This window comes from Hyperolius riggenbachi, chromosome 12, assembly GCF_040937935.1.
Source record: "Hyperolius riggenbachi isolate aHypRig1 chromosome 12, aHypRig1.pri, whole genome shotgun sequence".
Lineage (NCBI taxonomy): Eukaryota > Metazoa > Chordata > Amphibia > Anura > Hyperoliidae > Hyperolius > Hyperolius riggenbachi.
Genome location: NC_090657.1, coordinates 129,855,651 through 129,876,659, shown reverse-complemented (window position 1 = coordinate 129,876,659; position 21,009 = coordinate 129,855,651). Strand labels below are relative to the sequence as shown.

Here is a 21,009-nt window from a genome sequence, read left to right as displayed (position 1 = left end):
GTATAGTGCTCAGTATAGCTAGTAAAGTGCCCCAGTTTAGCTAGTATAGTGCTCAGTATAGTGCTCAGTATAGCTAGTGAAGTGCCCCAGTTTAGCTAGTATAGTGCTCGGTATAGCTAGTATAGTGCCCTAGTATAGTGCCCCAGTATATCTAGCATAGTGCCCCAGTATGGGTAGGTGGGTGGGTAGGTAGCTAGTGCCCCTCCCTGCTCCCCCCGCGGCCGCCGCTGCTATTACCTTAGGCGGCGCCGCTTCCTCTATCCCCGTCCTGCTCCGGTAACTAACTAATTCACAGCAGCGCGACCCTCGCTGCTGTGATGACGGAGGAAACCATAGAGAGTGACTTCCTGTAGCGGCGATGCCGTTACTATGGGAACCGCTCTCTATGGTTTCCTCCGTCATCACAGCAGCGGGGGGCGCCACCTACCCACCCACCCATGACTCGCAAGCAAGCCGACCCCCCAACTTTTGGGCCACTTTTGGGGGGTGAAAAATTCGGCTTGCTTGCGAGTATATACGGTACATTTCTCCCAGAGTAAAATGAGCCATAAATTACCTTTCTCCTATGTTGCTGTCACTTACAGTAGGTATTAGAAATCTGACGTTACCGACAGATTTTGTGCTAGTCCATCCCTCCATAGGGGATGCTCAGCAGGGCCTTTATTCTTTATAAATACATACCCTGAAAAATCTTTATACAAAGATGCTGGACAACCTCCCTGCACGCTATTTTGGCAGTTGGACGGAGCAATTGCCATTCACTAACTGCTTTTAAAAGTAAAGAAAACCCTGAGAACCCCCCTATGAGAAGATGGGCTAGTCCAGGCATGCGCAAACTTGGCCCTCCAGCGGTTGAGGAACTACAAGTCCCACAATGCTTTGCAGGAGTCTGACAGCCACAGTCATGACTCGAAGGCAAATGCAGAACTTCCTCTCGGCTCTAAAAGATATACAACAGCATAATAACCTTTAAACAAAAAAACATTTGTTACAGCTGATACAAATTCTAAAATACATTTGCACAGTTTAAATTTGCACAGTTTAAAATTACAACTAATTAATAGACACACATGAGAGGGAATTGCTCAGGCTAAACTCTTTAACCACTTAAGGACCACAGTATTTTCGCCCCTTAACCTTCCTGACAAAAAATAAAATCTATGAACTCACCATACTCCTAACAGAATACCTTGGGGTGTCTTCTTTCTAAAACGGGGTTATTTGTGGGGTTCCTATACTGCTCTGGCATTTTAGGGGCCCTAAACCGTGAGGAGTAGTCTTGAAACCAAATGCCTCAAAATGACCTGTGAATAGGACGTTGGGCCCCTTTGCGCACCTATGCTGCAAAAAAGTGTCCCACATGTGGTATCGCCGTACTCAGGAGTAGTATAATGTGTTTTGGGGTGTATTTTTACACATACCCATGCTGGGTGGGAGAAATATCTCTGTAAATGGACAATTGCGTGTAAAAAATAAATAAATAAAAAAATTGTCATTTACAGAGATATTTCTCCCACCCAGCATGGGTATGTGTAAAAATACACCCCAAAACACATTATACTACTCCTGAGTACGGCGATACCACATGTGGGAAACTTTTTTGCAGCATAGGTGCGCAAAGGGGCCCAACGTCCTATTCACAGGTCATTTTGAGGCATTTGGTTTCTTGACTACTCCTCACGGTTTAGGGCCCCTAAAATACCAGAGCAGTATAGGAACCCCCCAAGTGACCCCATTTTAGAAAGAAGACACCCCAAGGTATTCCGTTAGGTGTATGGCAAGTTCATAGAAGATTTTATTTTTTTGTTACAAGTTAGTGGAAAATGACACTTTGTGAAAAAAAAAACCACAATAAAAATCAAAGTGTCATTTTCCACTAACTTGTAACAAAAAATAAAATCTTCTATGAACTCACCATACACCTAACGGAATACCTTGGGGTGTCTTTCTAAAATGGGGTCAGTTGGGGGGTTCCTATACTGCCCTGGCATTTTAGGGGCCCAAAACCGTGAGGAGTAGTCTGGAAACCAAATGCCTCAAAATGACTGTTCAGGGGTATAAGCATCTGCAAAGTTTGATGACAGGTGGTCTATGAGGGGGCAAATTTTATGGAACTGGTCATAAGCAGGGTGGCCTCTTAGATGACAGGGTGTATTGGCACTGAAGTGCAGGAAGTTCTCAAATCGTGACCTGGACATGGCAGCAGAAAACATGGGCATGTGATGGGTGCGTAGACCAATAAGACCGCAATCAATACATTCAAGACAGGTGTTTGGGTGCCCGCAGGGGGCAGTTTAGGGTCTGATCTCATCAGCAGTGACAGGTGGTGACAGGGTGATTGATAGGTGATCAGTGTGTGATTAGAGGGGAGAATAGATGCAAGCAATGCACTGGCGAGGTGATCAGGGCTGAGGTCTGAGGGTGTGGGCGGGTGATTGGCTGCCCAAGGGGCAGATAGGGGTCTGATCTGATGGGTAGCAGTGACAGGTGGTGACAGGGGGTGATTGACAGGTGATCAGCGTGTGATTACAGGGGAGAATAGATGTACAGTACATGGGGGGGGGGGGGGGGTCTGGGGAGGAACTGAGGGGTGGGGGGGGGGTGACCAGGAGCAGCCAGGGGGAAGTTTAGGACCTAATTAAAAAAATAGCGTTGATAGTGACAGGGAGTGATTGATGGGTGATTAGGGGGGTGATTGGGTGCAAACAGGGGTCTGAGGGGTGGGCGGGGGGGGGGACTTGAGTCTGATGGGTGCTGTGGGCGATCAGGGGGGGCCAGATCAGTGTGTGTGTGTGCTCACTAGGAGGGCTGCAACCTGCCCTGGTGGTCCCTCGATCACTGGGACCACCAGGGCAGGAGGCAGCCTGTATAATATGCTTTGTATACATTACAAAGCGTATTATACGCTTTACTTGCAGCGATCGAGGGGATAATAACCCACCGGTGCTTCCGAACGGCCGGTGGGCGGAGCCTACTGCCGGCGGCCGATCGCGTCACCAGTGGCGCGATCGCCACATAACCACGCCCCCCCCCCCCCCCCCAGGTCAGCCTATCGGCTGACAGAGGTCTTTTAGGCCCAGTCATTGCGTCCGCCCATCGGCTGTGGGCGGACGTTATGTGGTTAAGGAGGAATTGTCGCGTAAATCTTAGAATTTAAAACACATTCAAATAAGGAGTACCGTATATACTCGCAAGCAAGCCGACCCGCATGTAAGCCGACCCCCCCAACTTTCACCTGAAAAAACAGGGAAAAATGATTGACCCCCATATAAGCCGGGGGTAGGAAATGCTGGCTGCCTTATTCCCCTAGTGTGTCCCAGTATAGCTAGTATAGTGCCCAGTATCACTAGTATAGTGCCCAGTATAGCTAGTATAGTGCTCAGTATAGCTAGTAAAGTGCCCCAGTTTAGCTAGTATAGTGCCCCAGTTTAGCTAGTATAGTGCCCCAGTTTAGCTAGTATAGTGCCCCAGTTTAGCTAGTATAGTGCCCCAGTTTAGCTAGTATAGTGCTCAGTATAGCTAGTATAGTGCTCAGTATAGCTAGTATAGTGCTCAGTATAGCTAGTATAGTGCTCAGTATAGCTAGTATAGTGCTCAGTATAGCTAGTATAGTGCTCAGTATAGCTAGTGAAGTGCCCCAGTTTAGCTAGTATAGTGCCCCAGTTTAGCTAGTATAGTGCCCCAGTTTAGCTAGTATAGTGCCCCAGTTTAGCTAGTATAGTGCCCCAGTTTAGCTAGTATAGTGCTCAGTTTAGCTAGTATAGTGCTCAGTTTAGCTAGTATAGTGCTCAGTTTAGCTAGTATAGTGCTCAGTATAGCTAGCATAGTGCCCCAGTATAGCTAGCATAGTGCCCCAGTATAGCTAGCATAGTGCCCCAGTATAACTAGCATAGTGCCCCAGTATAGTCAGTATAGTGCTCAGTATAGCTAGTAAAGTGCCCCAGTTTAGCTAGTATAGTGCTCAGTATAGCTAGTGAAGTGCCCCAGTTTAGCTAGTATAGTGCTCGGTATAGCTAGTATAGTGCCCTAGTATAGTGCCCCAGTATATCTAGCATAGTGCCCCAGTATGGGTAGGTGGGTGGGTAGGTAGCTAGTGCCCCTCCCTGCTCACCCCGCGGCCGCCGCTGCTATTACCTTAGGCGGCGCCGCTTCCTCTATCCCCGTCCTGCTCCGGTAACTAACTAATTCACAGCAGCGCGACCCTCGCTGCTGTGATGACGGAGGAAACCATAGAGAGCGACTTCCTGTAGCGGCGATGCCGTTACTATGGAAACCGCTCTCTATGGTTTCCTCCGTCATCACAGCAGCGGGGGGCGCCACCTACCCACCCACCTACCCACCCATGACTCGCAAGCAAGCCGACCCCCCAACTTTTGGGCCACTTTTGGGGGGTGAAAAATTCGGCTTGCTTGCGAGTATATACAGTACATTTCTCCCAGAGTAAAATGAGGCATAAATTACCTTTCTCCTATGTTGCTGTCACTTACAGTAGGTATTAGAAATCTGACGTTACCGACAGATTTTGTGCTAGTCCATCCCTCCATAGGGGATGCTCAGCAGGGCCTTTATTCTTTATAAATACATACCCTGAAAAATCTTTATACAAAGATGCTGGACAGCCTCCCTGCACACTATTTTGGCAGTTGGACGGAGCAATTGCCATTCACTAACTGCTTTTAAAAGTAAAGAAAACCCTGAGAACCCCCCTATGAGAAGATGGGCTAGTCCAGGCATGCGCAAACTTGGCCCTCCAGCGGTTGAGGAACTACAAGTCCCACAATGCTTTGCAGGAGTCTGACAGCCACAGTCATGACTCGAAGGCAAATGCATTGTGGGATTTGTAGTTCCGTAACAGCTGGAGGGCCAAGTTTGCCCATGGCTAGCCCAAAATCTGTCAGTAATGTCAGATTTCTACTACCTACTGTAAGTGACAGCAACATAGGAGAAAAGTAATTTATGGCTCATTTTACGCAGGAAAAAAAAAGCAAAAATCAGTAAACCTTCGCATTCTTGCATGCAAATGTTCAAACAATTGCATCCACGGGATTCACTCATCCAGGCACCACTGTTATCCCTACAGCTAAGCTAAAAGCCGGGGTCTTCGTTCACAGAAGAATGCATTCTTATGCTTAGTCACCTACACTGCGCAGAAGTACCCAGGTAAACGTAGGTGTCCTAACTCTGGCCCTGTCGTGCATAGTGCAGACATGCAAACATTCATTGCATCAAACTTATCAAGGGATTAGGAGCACACATCCTGACGTCCTCTCCTGGGACAGATAGCGCATCATACCAATCGCACAAGGGAGCTAACGTAATGTATCCATGCGCACCATGCACATACACCAGCATAAGCTGTGTGCATGCTGACAAAAAAAATATTCTATGAACTCACCATGCCTCTTCGTTAATACTTTGGGATGTCTTCTTTACAAAATGGGGTCATTTGGGGGGTATTTATACTATCCTGGAATTCTAGCACCTCATGAAACATGACAGGTGCTCAGAAAAGTCAGAGATGCTTCAAAATGGGAAAATTCACTTTTTGCACCATAGTTTGTAAACGCTATAACCTTTACCCAAACCAATAAATATACACTTATTGGATTTTTTTTTTTATCAGAGACATGTAGTACAATAAATTTGGACAAAAATGTATATAGAAATTTTACTTTATTTGAAAAATGTCAGCATAGAAAGTTAAAAAAAATATTTTTTTTTGACAAAATTCATGTCTTTTTTGATGAATATAATAAAAACTAAAAATCATAGCAGCAATCAAATCGCACTAAAAGAAAGCTGTATTAGTGACAAGAAAAGGAGGTAAAATTCATTTAGATAGTAGGTTGTATGATCGAGCAATAAACCGTTAAAGCTGCAGTGGTCTGAATGGAAAAAATGTGTCTGGTCCTTAAGGGGTTTTATGACTGCAGTCCTTAAAGCGGTTTAACACCCAGCATTACAACTTTGCTTTAAAAGATTGCTTACATCTTAGAAATTATTATGCCAGATTTTTAAGCAGAAATTCACTGAATGGGTTAAACATGACATTTTAGTGTTGGATTTAAAGCGGTTTAACACCCAGCATTACAACTTTGCTTTAAAAGATTGCTTACAGCTTACAAACTATTATGCCAGATTTTTTTTTAAGCAGAAATTCACTGAATGGGTTAAACATGACATTTTAGTGTTGGATTTAACTAGGAATCCACATCAGTTCTTATCTGTAGTTACAAAATGTATCTTTATTTGTAATACAAATAGACCTTTGAAAAGCCTGCCGGGGAAGCCCTCTTTGTTCTCTCAGAGCAGTGTTTGTTTGTTACATTGTAGATAGATACATTTGTAACTAAACAAGCAAGCAGGAGGAGCATTTCTAGCTAAATGCAGCACTAAAATGTCATGTTTAATCCATTCAGTGAATTTCTGCTAAAAAAAAAAATCTGGCATAATAGTTTATAAGCTGTAAGCAATCTTTTAAAGCAAAGTTGAAATGCTGGGTGTTAGACCACTTTAACTTGGAATCCGCATCCATTCTTATCGTTAGTTACAAATGCATCTTTGTTTGGAATGCCATTAGACCTCTGAAAAGTCTGCCGGGGAAGCCCTCTTTGTTCTCTCAGAGCAGTATTTGTTTATTACTTTGTAAATAGATACATTTGTAACTAAACCTAAGCACGGAGGAGGATTTCTAGCTAAACGCAGCACTAAAATGTCATGTTTAATCCATACAGTGAATTTCTGCTAAAAAAAAAAATCTGGCATAATCGTTTCTAAGCTGTAAGCAATCTTTTAAAGCAAAGTTGAAATGCTGGGTGTTAGACCACTTTAAGTGGTTAAATACATACAGGGTGCATTTCTGTTATGTTTTCCTTGTGTCCTGTGCAAGAGTTCAGGTCCACTTTAAGTCAGCCCCCCCCCCCCCACACACACACACTCTCTGCTGTAAGAGGGGTTTCAAAACAGACTACATACGGTATCAGCCATTTTGGGAGTTTATTTTTTAGAAAGGAGAGCGACCGCAGCCTAGTACCAGCCAGGACACCCGAGAGGAGTCACCACCACTGCATATCTAGCCAGGTAGGTGCCTCCAGTATTGGTAGCCAGTTTAGTTGCCCCCAGTATAAGCTAGCCAGGTAGATAGCCAATATAAAATAACGCGGGGCTTTTTCACTGATTATAGCCGCTAATCGCGGCAACAACGGCGCACTTTTACACAGACGCTCTGGTGCCCTTTTCAATGGATACCCTTCTGTGACCATTATATACTTTTTTGGGGCCAATTCCAAAGTAGTGATCTCACAACCTGTGGATAAAGGAATTATTAAAGAGAACCCGAGGTGGGTTTGAAGAATATTATCTGCATACAGAGGCTGGATCTGCCTATACAGCCCAGCCTCTGTTGCCATCCCAAACCCCCCTAAGGTTCCCCTGCACTCTGCAATCCCTCATAAATCACAGCCATGCTGCTGACAAACAGCTTGTCAGAGCTGGCTGTGTTTAACTCTATAGTGTCAGTCTGCTGCTCTCCCCGCCTCCTGCAGAACTCCAGTCCCCGCCTGCATCCCTTCCCTCCCTGCTGATTGGAGGGAAGGGACGGGGGCAGGGACCGGAGCTATGCAGGAGGTGGGGGAGCAGCTGAGACTGACACTACAGATGTAAATACAGCCTCACAGCACAGCTGTGATTTATGAGGGATTGCAGAGGGCAGGGGGACCTTAGTGGGGTTTGGGATAGCAACAGAGGCTGGGCTGTATAGGCAGATCCAGCCTCTGTATACAGATAACATTCTTTAAACACACCTCGGGTTCTCTTTAAGAGCTGACCCGTTCTATTCTAGGTGAAAATACAGCATCTTTAACCCATCAAAGTACACGAATGGCTGAAAGACGACTGTCAAAGGGCGTGTGGAATTTTCTCCAAACACTGACTGAGGTACAAAAACCTGTTGTAAGTTCTAAGTCTCCCTACCTCTACTAGCCTGTGTGAAAGAGATTTAATTTCCCTTGTGGACAGTTTGACACCTCTTTACAAGTGAGGAAGTGAAGCAGTGAGGGCCCATTCACACTGGAATTGCTTTTCTGATGGCATTTCCGCTATAGCGAATATGCATGCGTTCTCTGCATGCATATTCGCATAACCAATGTAAATCGCGTTAAAATTTGCATACAATTGCATACCAATTTGCATCTGCATGCAAATTCGTTTTCCGCAACGGAATCGCATCACACTAGTGGAAACAGACCCTGAGCGTTTTGCAATTGAAAATTGCTTTTTAATGAAAGTGAAAGGGAGCGATTTTAAAAAACGCTAATCAATCGCAAAACATTCAGAAAAGTGCTTCTAGTGTGAATGGGCCCTGACAGCAATAACAATCTGACCTAATTCTTGCACTTGAAAACTAAAATTTAGATGTAGTTCTATTTAAAAGTTGAATTACAGTCAAAATTCACCCTTTGTGCCAATAGATTTGCCACCCAAAGTCTACGAACAACATTTTTTAAACAGAAAATTATTTGTAATGGTTGAGGTTTCTACTGTACACTCCCACACCATGCGAGCACTGATGTCAATCGCACCACATGAGAGTGATTGACAGCGGCACTTGTGCAGGCGCAGTAGAGGACGACCTGGCGAGGTCGGCCTCTGCACCATCAGGGATCGGGAGCCAGCGGCTGAGAGCAAAGCTGTGGCGAGGAACATAGCGGCTGCTAGGGGCTGGAGGAAGCCCCGGGCAAGTAGGTGTATTTTTAGTAGCTCAGCTATTACCTTTAAGGAGAACTTGAGGGTAAGATAAATATGTAGGCTATTTATTTCCTTTTGAATAATGCAAATTACCTGACATTCTGCTGATCCTCTGCCTCTAATACTTTTAGCCACAGAACATGAACAAGGATGCAGCTCCAACTGAAGTCTGACTTTATGAACTGCATGGTTGTTTCAGGTGTGTGATTCAGACACTACTGCAGCCAGAAAGACTGCCAGGCAACTGGTATTGTTTAAAAATAAATATGAGAGCCTCCATATGCTTCCCACCTTAGGTTCCCTTTAAAAAGTATACTGGAGATGAAAAAAAGAAAACCTTTATACAAAACTGGGTCTTGCTCCCGCTCCACTCACGCCATTGGCTTACTCGCGGCCCTCCCAGGCTGCCTCAATCTTCTGCTAGCTGCCCAGCTATATCTTTCAGTTGCCATCAGTCGTGCACATACTGGCCGTGCACAGCCCCATTGCACTACCGTCGCCAGGAGCATTCTGCTCATGCGAAGAAAACTCCCATCTCCAGAAGCGTGTGGCCAGGCCATGCATGTGTTGTATGAAGCGACAGGAGGCAATTGGAAGTTATACATGGATAGCCAGCGGAGGATCGAGGAAGCCCGGGAGGACGGCAAGGGAGCTAACAGCCTGAAGGGGGCTGGAAAAGCCCCAGGTACGTATAAATTCTTTTTTTCTGTCTCAGGTTTCCTTTAAGTAGAAAATATCTTCACTCGCATTACAAGCTCCATCTACACTTGAAGTTGTTGCCATGGAGAAGGCACAAAGCACCAAATGGCTGCTGTCAGCAGAAACTACAATAAAATGTAGGAAAAGGCAGTGAGGATGATATTAGAAGGAGGGAAGCAGGCTGGCCACCTACCTGGCTAACCTATACTGGGGTCAACTATACTACCTATACTGAGGACAACTATACTACCTATACTGAGTACAGCCCACGTTTTCCCATTATTTAAGAAGGGCAAAAAAATCAGATCCGGGAAATTATAGACCTGTAAGCTTAACATCAGTTGCACGCAAACTATTTGAGGGGTTACTAAGAAATACTATACAAGACTTCATAGTAGAAAATAATCTTATTTCTCAGCATTTTCTCAGCACCAGCATGGGTTTACTAAAAACAGGTCCTGTTGACTAACATGCTCAGCTTTTATGAGGTAGTGAACGCTAATGTGGATATTGGGAATGCTGTAGATGTGATATACTTGGACTTTGCAAAGGCCTTCAACACTATTCCCCAAAGTCTGGTGCAAAAGTTGAGGATGCAAGGACTGGGGAAGAGTCTGCGTGCATGGATAGGGAACTGGCTAATGGACAGAAAACAAAGAGTTGTGGTCAATGGATCATATTCAAAATGGGTGACTGTTAGCAGTGGGGTCCCACAGGGGTCAGTACTGGGTCCAGTGCTCTTCAATTTATTTATTAACCTCCCTGGCGTTCTGGACGAGCTAGGCTCGTCCAGAGACGCCGGAGGTCGCCGCTCAGGCCCCGCTGGGCCGATTTGAATAATTTTTTTTTAAAAACACGCAGCAAGCACTTTGCTTGCTGCGTGTTGCGCCTGATCGCCGCCGCCCACAGCTATGCAGCCTCCCCCCCCCCCAGACCCCGTGCGCTGCCTGGCCAATCAGTGCCAGGCAGCGCTGAGGGGTGGATCGGGACTCCCTGTGACGTCATGACGGGGGAAGCCCTCCTGGAAATCCCGTTCAGAACGGGATTTCCGGACGGGTGATTGCGCCGGCGGCGATCGGAGGGGTGGGAGGGACGCCGCAGGGAGGGGGGAATCATGTAGCTAGCGCTAGGCCGCGGGAATCAGAACGCCAGGCAGGTTAATGATCTAGTAGATGCAGTAGAAAGCAATGTTGCTATTTTTTGCAACAAGTTAATAATAATATTCGACAACAAGTTAAATAATCATATTCAATGCCAAGCCGCTGCAACTAAAGCTAATGAAATTTTGGGATGCATTAAAAGGGAAATAAAAACTCAGGATGCTAGCATAATACTGCCCCTGTTGAAATCTAGTAAGGCCACATCCGGAATATGGAATTCAGTTCTGGGCACCACATTACAGGAAAGATATTGCAGTTTTAGAGCAGGTGCAGAGATGGGCAACAAAATTGATACGAGGGATGGAAGGTCTCACTTACCAAGAAAGGTGGGTTTATTTAGTCTAGAGAAAATACGCCTAAGAGGGGATCTAATTAACATGTATAAATACATTTAAAGGACTCATCAGGCCAAATATAGTAAAATGAGTGGTACTTACTGGGGGCTTCCTCCAGCCCCAAGCTCTCAGGACCTCCCTCGCCGCAGCTCTGCCCGCAGCCGTTCGCCGGAGCTCCGACCCGGTCCCCGGCGATGACGTCAGAGCGACCTGGAGATCTACTGCGCCTGCGCAATCCGCTGCGGGCCCACGTGGCGGTGATTGACAGCGCCGATCGCGCAGGCGCTCTGGCGTCATCGCCGGGGACCGGGTCGGAGCTCCGGCGAACGGCTGCGAGCAGAGCTGCGGCGAAGGAGGTCCTGGGAGCTTGGGGCTGGAGGAAGCCCTTGGTAAGTACCACTACTTTTACTATATTTGCCCTGATGACTGCTTTAAAGGAGGCTTAGATGCTTTCCTTGCGATGAAAGTCATCCATGGCTATAATTACTAGGTAATGCCCAGTGGTGTTGATCCAGGGATTTTATCAGATTGCCATCCCTTTTGTGGCTAATTGGACCATGCCTTATAAGGGTTTTTCACCTTCCTCTGGATTAACAGGGATATGTGAGGGAGCAGGCTGGCGTTGTACTTTGTTCTCTGGTTGAACGCGATGGACGCATGTCTTTTTTGAATCCAAACAACTATGTAACTATACTACCTATACTGAGGACAACTATACTACCTATACCAGTGATGGCTAACCTTGGCACTCCAGCTGTGGTGGAACTACAAATCCTATGAGGCATTGCAATACTCTGAAAGCTCTAAGCATTACTTGGGGAGGCAGAGGCATGATGGGATTTGTAGTTTTGTTACAGCTGGAGTGCCAAGGTTAGCCATCACTGACCTATACTGTGGACAACTATTCTACCTATACTGGGGAGACTATACTAGCTACCTTTACTGGGGCAACTGTACTAGCTACCAATACAGGGGCGACTATATAAGCTACCTATACTGGGGCAACTATAGTACCTGTACCGGGGTCAACTATACTAGCTATCGTATATACTCGGCTATAAGTCGAGAAATTTAGGACTGACTCAAAGTATAAAAGTGGGGGGGTCACTTTATACTCGAGTCAGTCCTAAATGTCCCACTTATAGCAGGGTGGGGGAGAGCGTCTCTCTCTCTCTCTCTCTCTCTCTCCAACTCTGATGTTGTTATCATGCTGTAAATTTCCCCCCTTCCCTTCCTCCCCCTCATCTCCGTGCAAATGTGGGCTGCCTCTCTCCCCCTCTGTGTAAATAATGTTAGGTGCCGTTGCAGCAGAAGCCGACACTTAAGTTTTATTGCCAGCACGGTATCCTCCCTTCATGCCGCTCTCTGTCCAATAGTACAGCGCGACTCTCGATGTCACATGACACATGAAGTCACATGACATCGGGAACCAGAGCTGTACTAAGGTAACGGACAGAGAGCAGCATGAAGGGAGGATACCGTGCTGGCAATAAAACTTAAGTGTCGGCTTCTGCTGCAACGGCACCTAACATTACACAGAGGGGGAGAGAGAGGCAGCCCACATTTCCACGGAGATGAGGGGGAGGAAGGGGGAACATTTACAGCATGAACAGAGCGTAGAGGATTCAGTGCTAGCAATAGACTGTGTCGCTTCTGCTGCAGCGCTCACTGTGCATTAGATCGCACAGAAGGGGGAGAGAGAGGATGGAAGCACAAATTGACTTTAGCACTGCGGGGAAGGGGACAGAAAAAGGAACCTTCCCAGCGCATAACATTACAGAGTTGTGCTGGGAGGGAGGGGGGATTTTCAGTGTGTTGCCAGTATTTGTATGTTATTCTGTAGGGTATATTAACATGTTGGAACACCAGTGATTTAGCACTGTGGGGAGGGATAGAGAGATGCTGGCTGCTGGGGCTCTGGGAAGGGTGTATTGTTTAAAGCGGACCTAATCTTAGATCTTTCTCTCTGCTCTAAAAGATATGCAATAGCATAATAACCTTTAAAAGATTTGTATCAGCTGTAGTGTGTCTACTTCCTGCTTTCATGGAAGCAGGCATATTGTTAACATCCTGTGCTTTCAAATGAGCTCATCTGCCTTGTCAGGTGACACAGGGGAGAGATCAAATTACAACTTGTTATTAGACATAGATGAGGGGGAATTAGACAGGCTAAACTCTCTAAATACATACAGGGTGCATTTCTCTATATTTTCATTATGTCCTGTGCAAGGCTTCAAGTCTACTGTGCAGCCATTAACTTTGCTAGATAGACTTATACTTGAGTAATTAAATAATTCCAGCTTAAGAGGGTCAAATATTGGGGTCGACTTATACACGAGGTCGACTTGTATCCGAGTATATACGGTACCTATACTAAGGCAACTATACTGGCTACCTAAACAGGGGCAACAATATTGGCTACCTATACTGGGGGCAAGTATACTAGCTACCTACACTGGAGGAACTATACCTGGCTACCCTATACAGGGGGCATCTGTACCTGGCTATATACCTACCTATAATGGCGGTAAAAATGTGGGGGTGCTGTGCGATAATTCCAAATGGGGGGGGGGGGGTATCCTCAAGTTTGCCTGAGGCAGCAAAAAGTCTAGAACCTGCCCTGCACACAATGAGTGCACTGTTTGCATATTCAGCCCAAAGTGGATCCATTGCTTTCAAACAGAATGTGCCCTGTAACAGATGTGCTGTCACAGCACATTCACTGTAAACTTGGTCTAACTATATGGACAAAGGGAAGATAGGATAAACTAGCTAGACTGAAAATCCAGTTGAAATGTCAATGTCATAGGATTGCTGTCTTTATCCTTCCTTCATAAATGAATGAGTAAATCCCCTGGAATAAGCATGCAGTGTCAGTGACTCAATCATTGCTGAAACAAGCATGAGGGTGGCAGTCCTGGGGTTTGCATCATTAAAAACAATGATAGTAGGTTGCCTTTAAACTGATAGTTTGGCAGGACTTATCAGATTTAACAGTACCTGAAATCCTCAGAGCCAATGATCTCTGTGTAGTACATCACTTTGCATTTGTGAGAGGAGACCTGCAAGGAGGCAAGAACATCATCCACTCGTGGAAGGCTGCTGGTGGCACAAGCTGGCATACTATGAAATTTCCACTGCAGGATGTAGAAACCCGGCCAGCGGGTCACATGAGAGCCCTGTCAAAAGAGCAAGGTGAAAATTGTGGCCAAAGTACAACTAACAAAATGAGAACTTAATTTATTAAGAAGAGGTAGGTTACCTGCACACTTTCCCCTTCCTTGCAGTTGAGGGGAGACTCCACCATGCTATAATCTCGGCCCAACTGCCAAGCCTTGTCAATCAACTGCACATTATTGCAAACAGGAGAGGTTATGCCGTGAGCTCCAAGAGTATCCCGTTTGGGCACTTGAGGTGCCCTTTTTGAGTGGTAAATGTTAAAAATGATGTCTCCTTTGCACACATCAAAGTCCCAAGTGATCACTGAAGAGGCATCCACAATCTGGATTAGTATCTGAAAATAGAATAAAGTTTATAGAATACCACATGGTTAAACCTGACTTACAGAACCCTCAAGAAAACAGCCAGTAAGGCAGAGAGATGTTGAGACATTTACTGCAAGCATACTGAGCCACAACTAAATTTTCATTTCATTACCCATGTGAGTACACACTTGTATATTCTGCTGAATAAGAATGCTGTTATGCTATGCTTATCTCCCTTGGAAGGCTCATTCGAATACCTCTAGCCGTGCCATGCACGGATATGGGATTCAGATGTGTGACGTAAGTTTATGCTGCTGGCCCTAATTTTTTCCCACACACAAAACCACATGCAACCTACTGACTTCGATAGGCTGAAAAAATACATCTGCATTCATGTGCGGGTAATCACAGCAGCGGAAACCTCGCCTAAAGGATAGTAGTAAGAAATTAGATTGCTGGAAAATTGGTGCATGGTCAAGGATTTTAGCCGGAAAGTGAACTTCTAAATAAAAACTTCTGTTTGCTGGTCTGTTATTGGTTAGCCTGAGAACAGTGTAAGTGCATCCCAAAGCCCATTAAATTGGTGGAGGGGAGTGCATCACTAGTTAACAGGGTGGATACGGAGATCCTGTGGAACTCAAAAGAGGGCATCATTATTGCTATGTTAAATTTGTTGTTTTATCGTTGAGGTTTGAAAGCCAGCAGAAGAGAAAAGTGGTGGAAAAAGATGTCCATGCACTATTCAAAAGTGAACTATCAAAGAAACTGTCATTCTGTAAACACCACATACCTATATAGAGCTTTTAGCCAGTAACAAAAGAAGGCTTTTTAAAAGTCTCCTATCCCAGCCTGCATTAAGGAAATGCCTTGTTTAACTGGTCCCTGCTTCAAAAGTTGGCGTCGAATGGAGGAATGTACCATGGGTGCCAATTCCCGGTCACTATTCACAGAGGAATGATTTGTTTGTTTCTGCCTTGCCCACACTGCTTTCTCCCAGATCATATGAGAACAGCTGAGAGATTTTTCAACTTCCGAGGAAGGATCTAAAGACTTACACCCACCAATCAGAATAAGCTCTTCCTGGCTGTAATCTTCTGTTTACTTTAGAACTGTGTAATGCGGGGAATACACCATACAATTTTCTGTAAGATTCTCTGTAAGATTTACCTGCCAGATAGATAAACTCCAACAGGTTGGAAATATATCTAACCATCTATCTGCCTAGCAATTAGGCATTGTTCTACTCAGCAGTAGATAACCAGAAGACAATGCACCAGAGATAATGACCAGTCTCTACAGAAAATAATCTAATTATGCATTCTAACAGAAAATCTAATAGAAAATTGTTTGGTGTATTCCCAGCATAAAGCAGAGAGCAGAGATCGGGGTACACAAAGCTGCAGCTGAGGAGTTATTTATACACTATTTAGATGCTACAACTCTGCTTTCTATTGTTCTGAAGACATTTCAGTCACAGGATTTCAGCCAGTAAGGACTGTTTCTGTATGCTGAATGTGCTGGACACAGTCCTTCATAGTAATTCCCACAGTTAAAAAACTGTTCTCTGTAACTGTCATTTTCTTCACATAATAAATGAAAAGATAAAAAAAAAAAACCTTTGTATAGCCATTTGCTAACAATTACTTGAAATATATGTGGCATTTACAATTTTAGTTATCTTCGATAGTTGTCCTTTAACGACGGCACCAACTCCCCACAATTTGTTGGCCACGTTATGATCGAGATTATGTGTCGATCGCGGAAAAAACTGTCTATCCTGATCATGGCATGTCATCTGGGGGACAGCCGCGGTAAGCCACAATTTCTGCACAATTAGAAGTTTTTGTTGAATCCAACATCTAATTAGACAAAAACATGGTATTGTGCATGGGTACCTTATAGTGTACCCAATGCGATTTGTACATGCCAAATGGAACGCAGAGGCATGTTCTCTGCTCAATGACAAGCCTTGTCCTGGCATCACTCCTGACTGATAAACAATCCACTGGGTGGCCGGCACGCAGCGTGGATGGCTGCTTAGAGAGGGAGCTCCTCATCTCAGCCTGACAAAGCATCTTCCACAGCATGGCCAGCGAGGATTTTTCCCCACCAACCGATATGGGAGAGGAGAGGGAGGCCTTCAGCACCGCTCAGCCGCAGATCCAGTGTGTGAAGCGGATCCCCGACATGTTTGGCCGGAGGAGGCCTAGAACACACGAGGAGCAAGATGGCGCCGGCTCTCCGGGAACGCGTAAGTCCGCATTGCCTGTCCGCGTCACGAACGCATCCCATTCACTTAAACAGGCGGCAAGCGAACGGAAATCTGCATCAAACTCCGCATCCAGCCGAGGTAATGCCACAAAGACATCTACATCCCAAGCTTCTAACAATGCCCTGCCTCCTAGCCCAGCAGCATCAGATGTCTCTGATCTGGAGGCCCCCTCTCCCACCTTTCTCAGCCCTGCCAAATCTAAGCCCAGGCTTTCGGGCCCTGCTGACCCAAACATAGTAGCCTTTCCACAGCAAGTCCCTGTTCCAGACCTTCCTTCTACGCTTGCTGATATCCCTGTTTCAGACCAGCCGATTGATCAAGCTTTCCTCAAAGACTTGATTATTGCTCTGGAAACTTCCATTTCTAGCAAAGTGTTGTCCATTACAAACTCTCTGCAGCAATCTTTGGATTCCCTGGGAAAACGCACTTCTGACAATGAGGACTGCATTGCTTTACTGATAGACGAGCATAATAATACTGTCACAGAAATTGAGCGACTTGATACACACATGGACACTCAGCTTAAGATAGCAGATCTGGAAATTCGCAACCGACAATGTAACCTCAAATTCCGGGGAATTGACGAATCGGTAAACAACTCTCAGTTGAAAGATTTCCTTGTTGACATGGTGAGATCTGTGATTCCTCCGGTTTCCAGCGTGGAATATACAATCGCACGTGCTCACAGGCTACCCAGACCTGCCCACCTGCCAGACAAAGTACCCAGAGATGCTATAGCATGCTTCCAATTTTACTATGTCAAAGATACTTTTTCATCCTACATAAAACAACACAAGAAACTCCCGGATCCGAAATCAAGGTTTTTATCGACTTGTCTCAGTTCACACTGCAGAAGCGCAGATCCCTTGCCCATTTAACAGCCTTTCTGAGAGAGAAACAGCTGGCTTATAAATGGGGTTTCCCCACTAAGTTTCTCCTTCCTCATGGCAGTAAAGTCCACCCCATTTCCTCACTGGAACAAGGTGTTTCCTTTTTGCGTTCCATAGGCCAGCAGGTCTCCCTGGCCCAACTAGAGACTTATCGAAAGCAACCTCTTCATTATCTTCCTCACACCTGGTGCACCAAAACCTGAAAGGCTGGGATGTGGTCCCCCTTTTTTGCTCCAACTTTTTGGTTCTGTGCTACTTTCCATCTCAAGCTAGGTTGCTTGCCTAATACCTCCCCCTCTCAGTGTGTCCCTGGTTATGCCACTGAGAGTTCCTGGGCCCTATAGTGTTGGGACAGTGTGGAGTGATCGCCCAGTGATTTTGAACTGTTTGCTTATTATGCTTGCTATGTTCTATGGTTTATGCAAATTCTTATTTTGTTGTTTTTATTGTACTTTTACCCGTAGTCGAGTTTATCTCGTCTTTGCAAGAGTCCTGTACATAGTGTTTTTTTGCTTTAAGTTCCTCATCTGACAATTTGATGCTTACAGATGCAACTTTACTGTGCCTAGGTCATTTAACTTAGTCACGCACAATGTCCAGGGTTTAAACGAGCCAGTTAAACGCAGAAAAGCTATTCTCTTTCTCCAAGAGACTCATTTTGTTGAGTCTAAGGCACCCACGTTTCTACACAGATCATATTAAAGAGCCTATTATGCCTCATTTACTAAAAAAGCCAGGGGAGTGGCCATAGTTTTCCATAACTCAGTCTCATTTACTCTTATCGATTCCTATGTGGACCCGGAGGGTAGGATTTTAAATCTTGAGGGTATCCTGGAAGGGAAATCAGTTACGCTGATCAATTGTTAAGCTCATAATGCCTCTAAAACTGACTTTGTTCAACTTTTGTCCTCTCAGACAGACTGTCATCACACCTGATTATATCAAGAGACTTCAATGCAGTAGCTAATCCTCATTTAGATAGATCGGTTCACACACCATTTGCCCAAACATTCCCGAGAAGACTCACTAGATTTCTTTCGAGATCCAGTGTAGTTGATATATGGAGAGCACATAACATTGGATGCAGGCAATATACTTTTTTCCTCACACCCCCCGACAGTCCTATGCCCGGCTAGATTATAGTTACTTATCTCCAATACTTGCCTCCAACTCCTCCTCCTCAGACATTATAACATGCAGCTGGTCTGACCATCATATGGTTCAGTCCTCGCTGGTTGGTTTCGGACTTCCCTTCAATCCCAGCAACTGGAGACTTAATGACTCTCTATTGGCAGAAGAATCGGATAGATTGGCTGTGTTGGGCGAGTTGGAGGAGTATTTTTTCTTTAACAACGATGACAACACCTCACCTATCCTTAGATGGGCAGCCCACAAACCGGTTTTAAGAGGCGTTCTTATAGCTAAAGCGGCTCGGGCGAAACGGTTTAGATCACAAAAGATTCTTACTTTATCATTGGAACTTGACTTGCTCTATAAACGTCACTTTAGATCCATGACCAGTGATGTTCTAAATGAGATAAATCTAAAACGAACCGAACTAAATTCTCTATTCGATAGCTCTCATGCTAAGGCATTGAAGTTTTCTAAGGCTAAATTCTTACTGAGAGGCAACAATCCTTCTACTCAATTTGCTCGTAAACTTTCTTTTTTTTTTTTTTCTTCTTCATTTTTCCCAAAAAAATTAATATTTTACATACATACAACAACAGCAAATCCCAAATGGAATTCTTTACATATCAGCTTTCATAGAATTCTTTACAAAAAGATCATTTATCAAAACTATTAAAACCATTTTTCATTCCCCTCTAAGCCATTTCACTCCCATGACTACGTACATCCAAGGGTCTCTTCAATAAAAAAACGAAAAAAAAAAAAACAACCCTTATTACAACTGAATACACCCATTTTAACTTCCATCCTTCCTTTCATTCTCATTATCATTTCCCATTCATCCCAGTATCCAACTACACACTCCCATTTCACTTTCTTCCTCTCAGGCACTACATTTATCCAACTTTGGAGGGGGGAGAAACTAGGGTAAACGGAGGGCCCGACAAAGCATCTTTATACTATACTCCTCATTGATCCATTTTCTTTTCACCTGTCCCTTAAAGAGAATCTGTATTGTTAAAATCGCACAAAAGTAAACATACCAGTGTGTTAGGGGACATCTCCTATTACCCTCTGTCACAATTTCGCCGCTCCCCGCCGCATTAAAAGTAGTCAAAAACAGTTTTAAAAAGTTTGTTTATAAACAAACAAAATGGCCACCAAAACAGGAAGTAGATTGATGTACAATATGTCTACACATAGAAAATACATCCATACACAAGCAGGCTGTATACAGCTTTCCTTTTGAATCTCAAAAGATCATTTGTGTGTTTACCTTCTGTCCCCTTCTTCTCTCATGCACTGAACATTACAGGCTTCCTGCAGACAGCTCTGCCTGTGTTTGTAATTCCTCAGTATGTGTCAGCCAGCTACTTTCACAGCCTAACAGAGGAGGATTTTTATCCAGCTCTCTTCTATCACTGATAAGATAGCAGAGAAGCTGCTGGCTTATGTAAATAAAACACACACTGGAGTGTGCATAGAGGAACAGACCAGCATGGAAGAGTTGGCAGCCTTCCAGACACAGGCCGACAAGTCTGACAGGGGAAAGATACATTGATTTATTACAGAGACCGTAATAGTACAAAGTGCTGCAGTGAGCCAGAACAGATTAGAATAGGTTTAGGAACTTGTAGGATGGTAGAAAAAACGGTGTAATTTTTGTTACAGAGTCACTTTAAGAATGCTCTGTCTCACCTTCCTGTTCGTTGTTACCCACTATATTTCTATATTCTTCAGTTTCTGTAAATTCTTCCCACTTTTTCCAGGTCTGCTTTAATTTCTTTTCCCTTCCTCTATTTTCTTGGACTAATTGTTCCATGTTATATATATGGGTCACCTCTCTCAACCATTCACTTATTGTTGGGGTATGCGTTTTCCACCATCTCGGTATCAATATTTTTGCCGCATTTATTAAATGTTTTATAATGGAATTCTTATATTTCTCTATATTCATTGAGGTAACATGTAGGAGGAAAAACTCCAGTTTCTCCGGAGGCTCCCACCCCACTATTTCCCCTATATATTTTCTCACTTCCCTCCAATATAACTTGATACTTGGGCAGCTCCAGAAAATATGTATCAGGGTCCCCCTTTCCCTATTGCATCTCCAGCATCCAACGTCAGCGCCCCTGAACATCTTTCCCAATCTGTTGGGTGTATAGTACCATCTACTCACCAACTTCACTCCCGCCTCCTGGATCCTGGTAGAAACCGAACTCCTATGCATAAAATACAGGACGTTTTTCCATTCCTCTTCTGTAAATTCCCTCTGCCATTTAGTTCTCCAAT

At 44.7% G+C, this 21,009-nt stretch overlaps 1 protein-coding gene across 3 annotated transcripts in view; it reads right to left on the bottom strand.

Annotated features, from left to right (window-relative positions):
- The window catches only part of SEC14L1 (SEC14 like lipid binding 1), a 191,450-nt gene that overhangs the window by 66,256 nt on the left and 104,185 nt on the right, over positions 1-21,009 (bottom strand). For all 3 annotated transcript variants that reach the window (XM_068262007.1, XM_068262006.1, XM_068262008.1), the window contains exons 9-10: positions 14,202-14,453; positions 13,940-14,118 (exon numbers count right to left, since the gene is read on the bottom strand). In XM_068262007.1, coding sequence (XP_068118108.1) covers positions 13,940-14,118; positions 14,202-14,453 — 431 coding nt within the window. The remainder of the gene's footprint in view (positions 1-13,939; positions 14,119-14,201; positions 14,454-21,009) is intronic.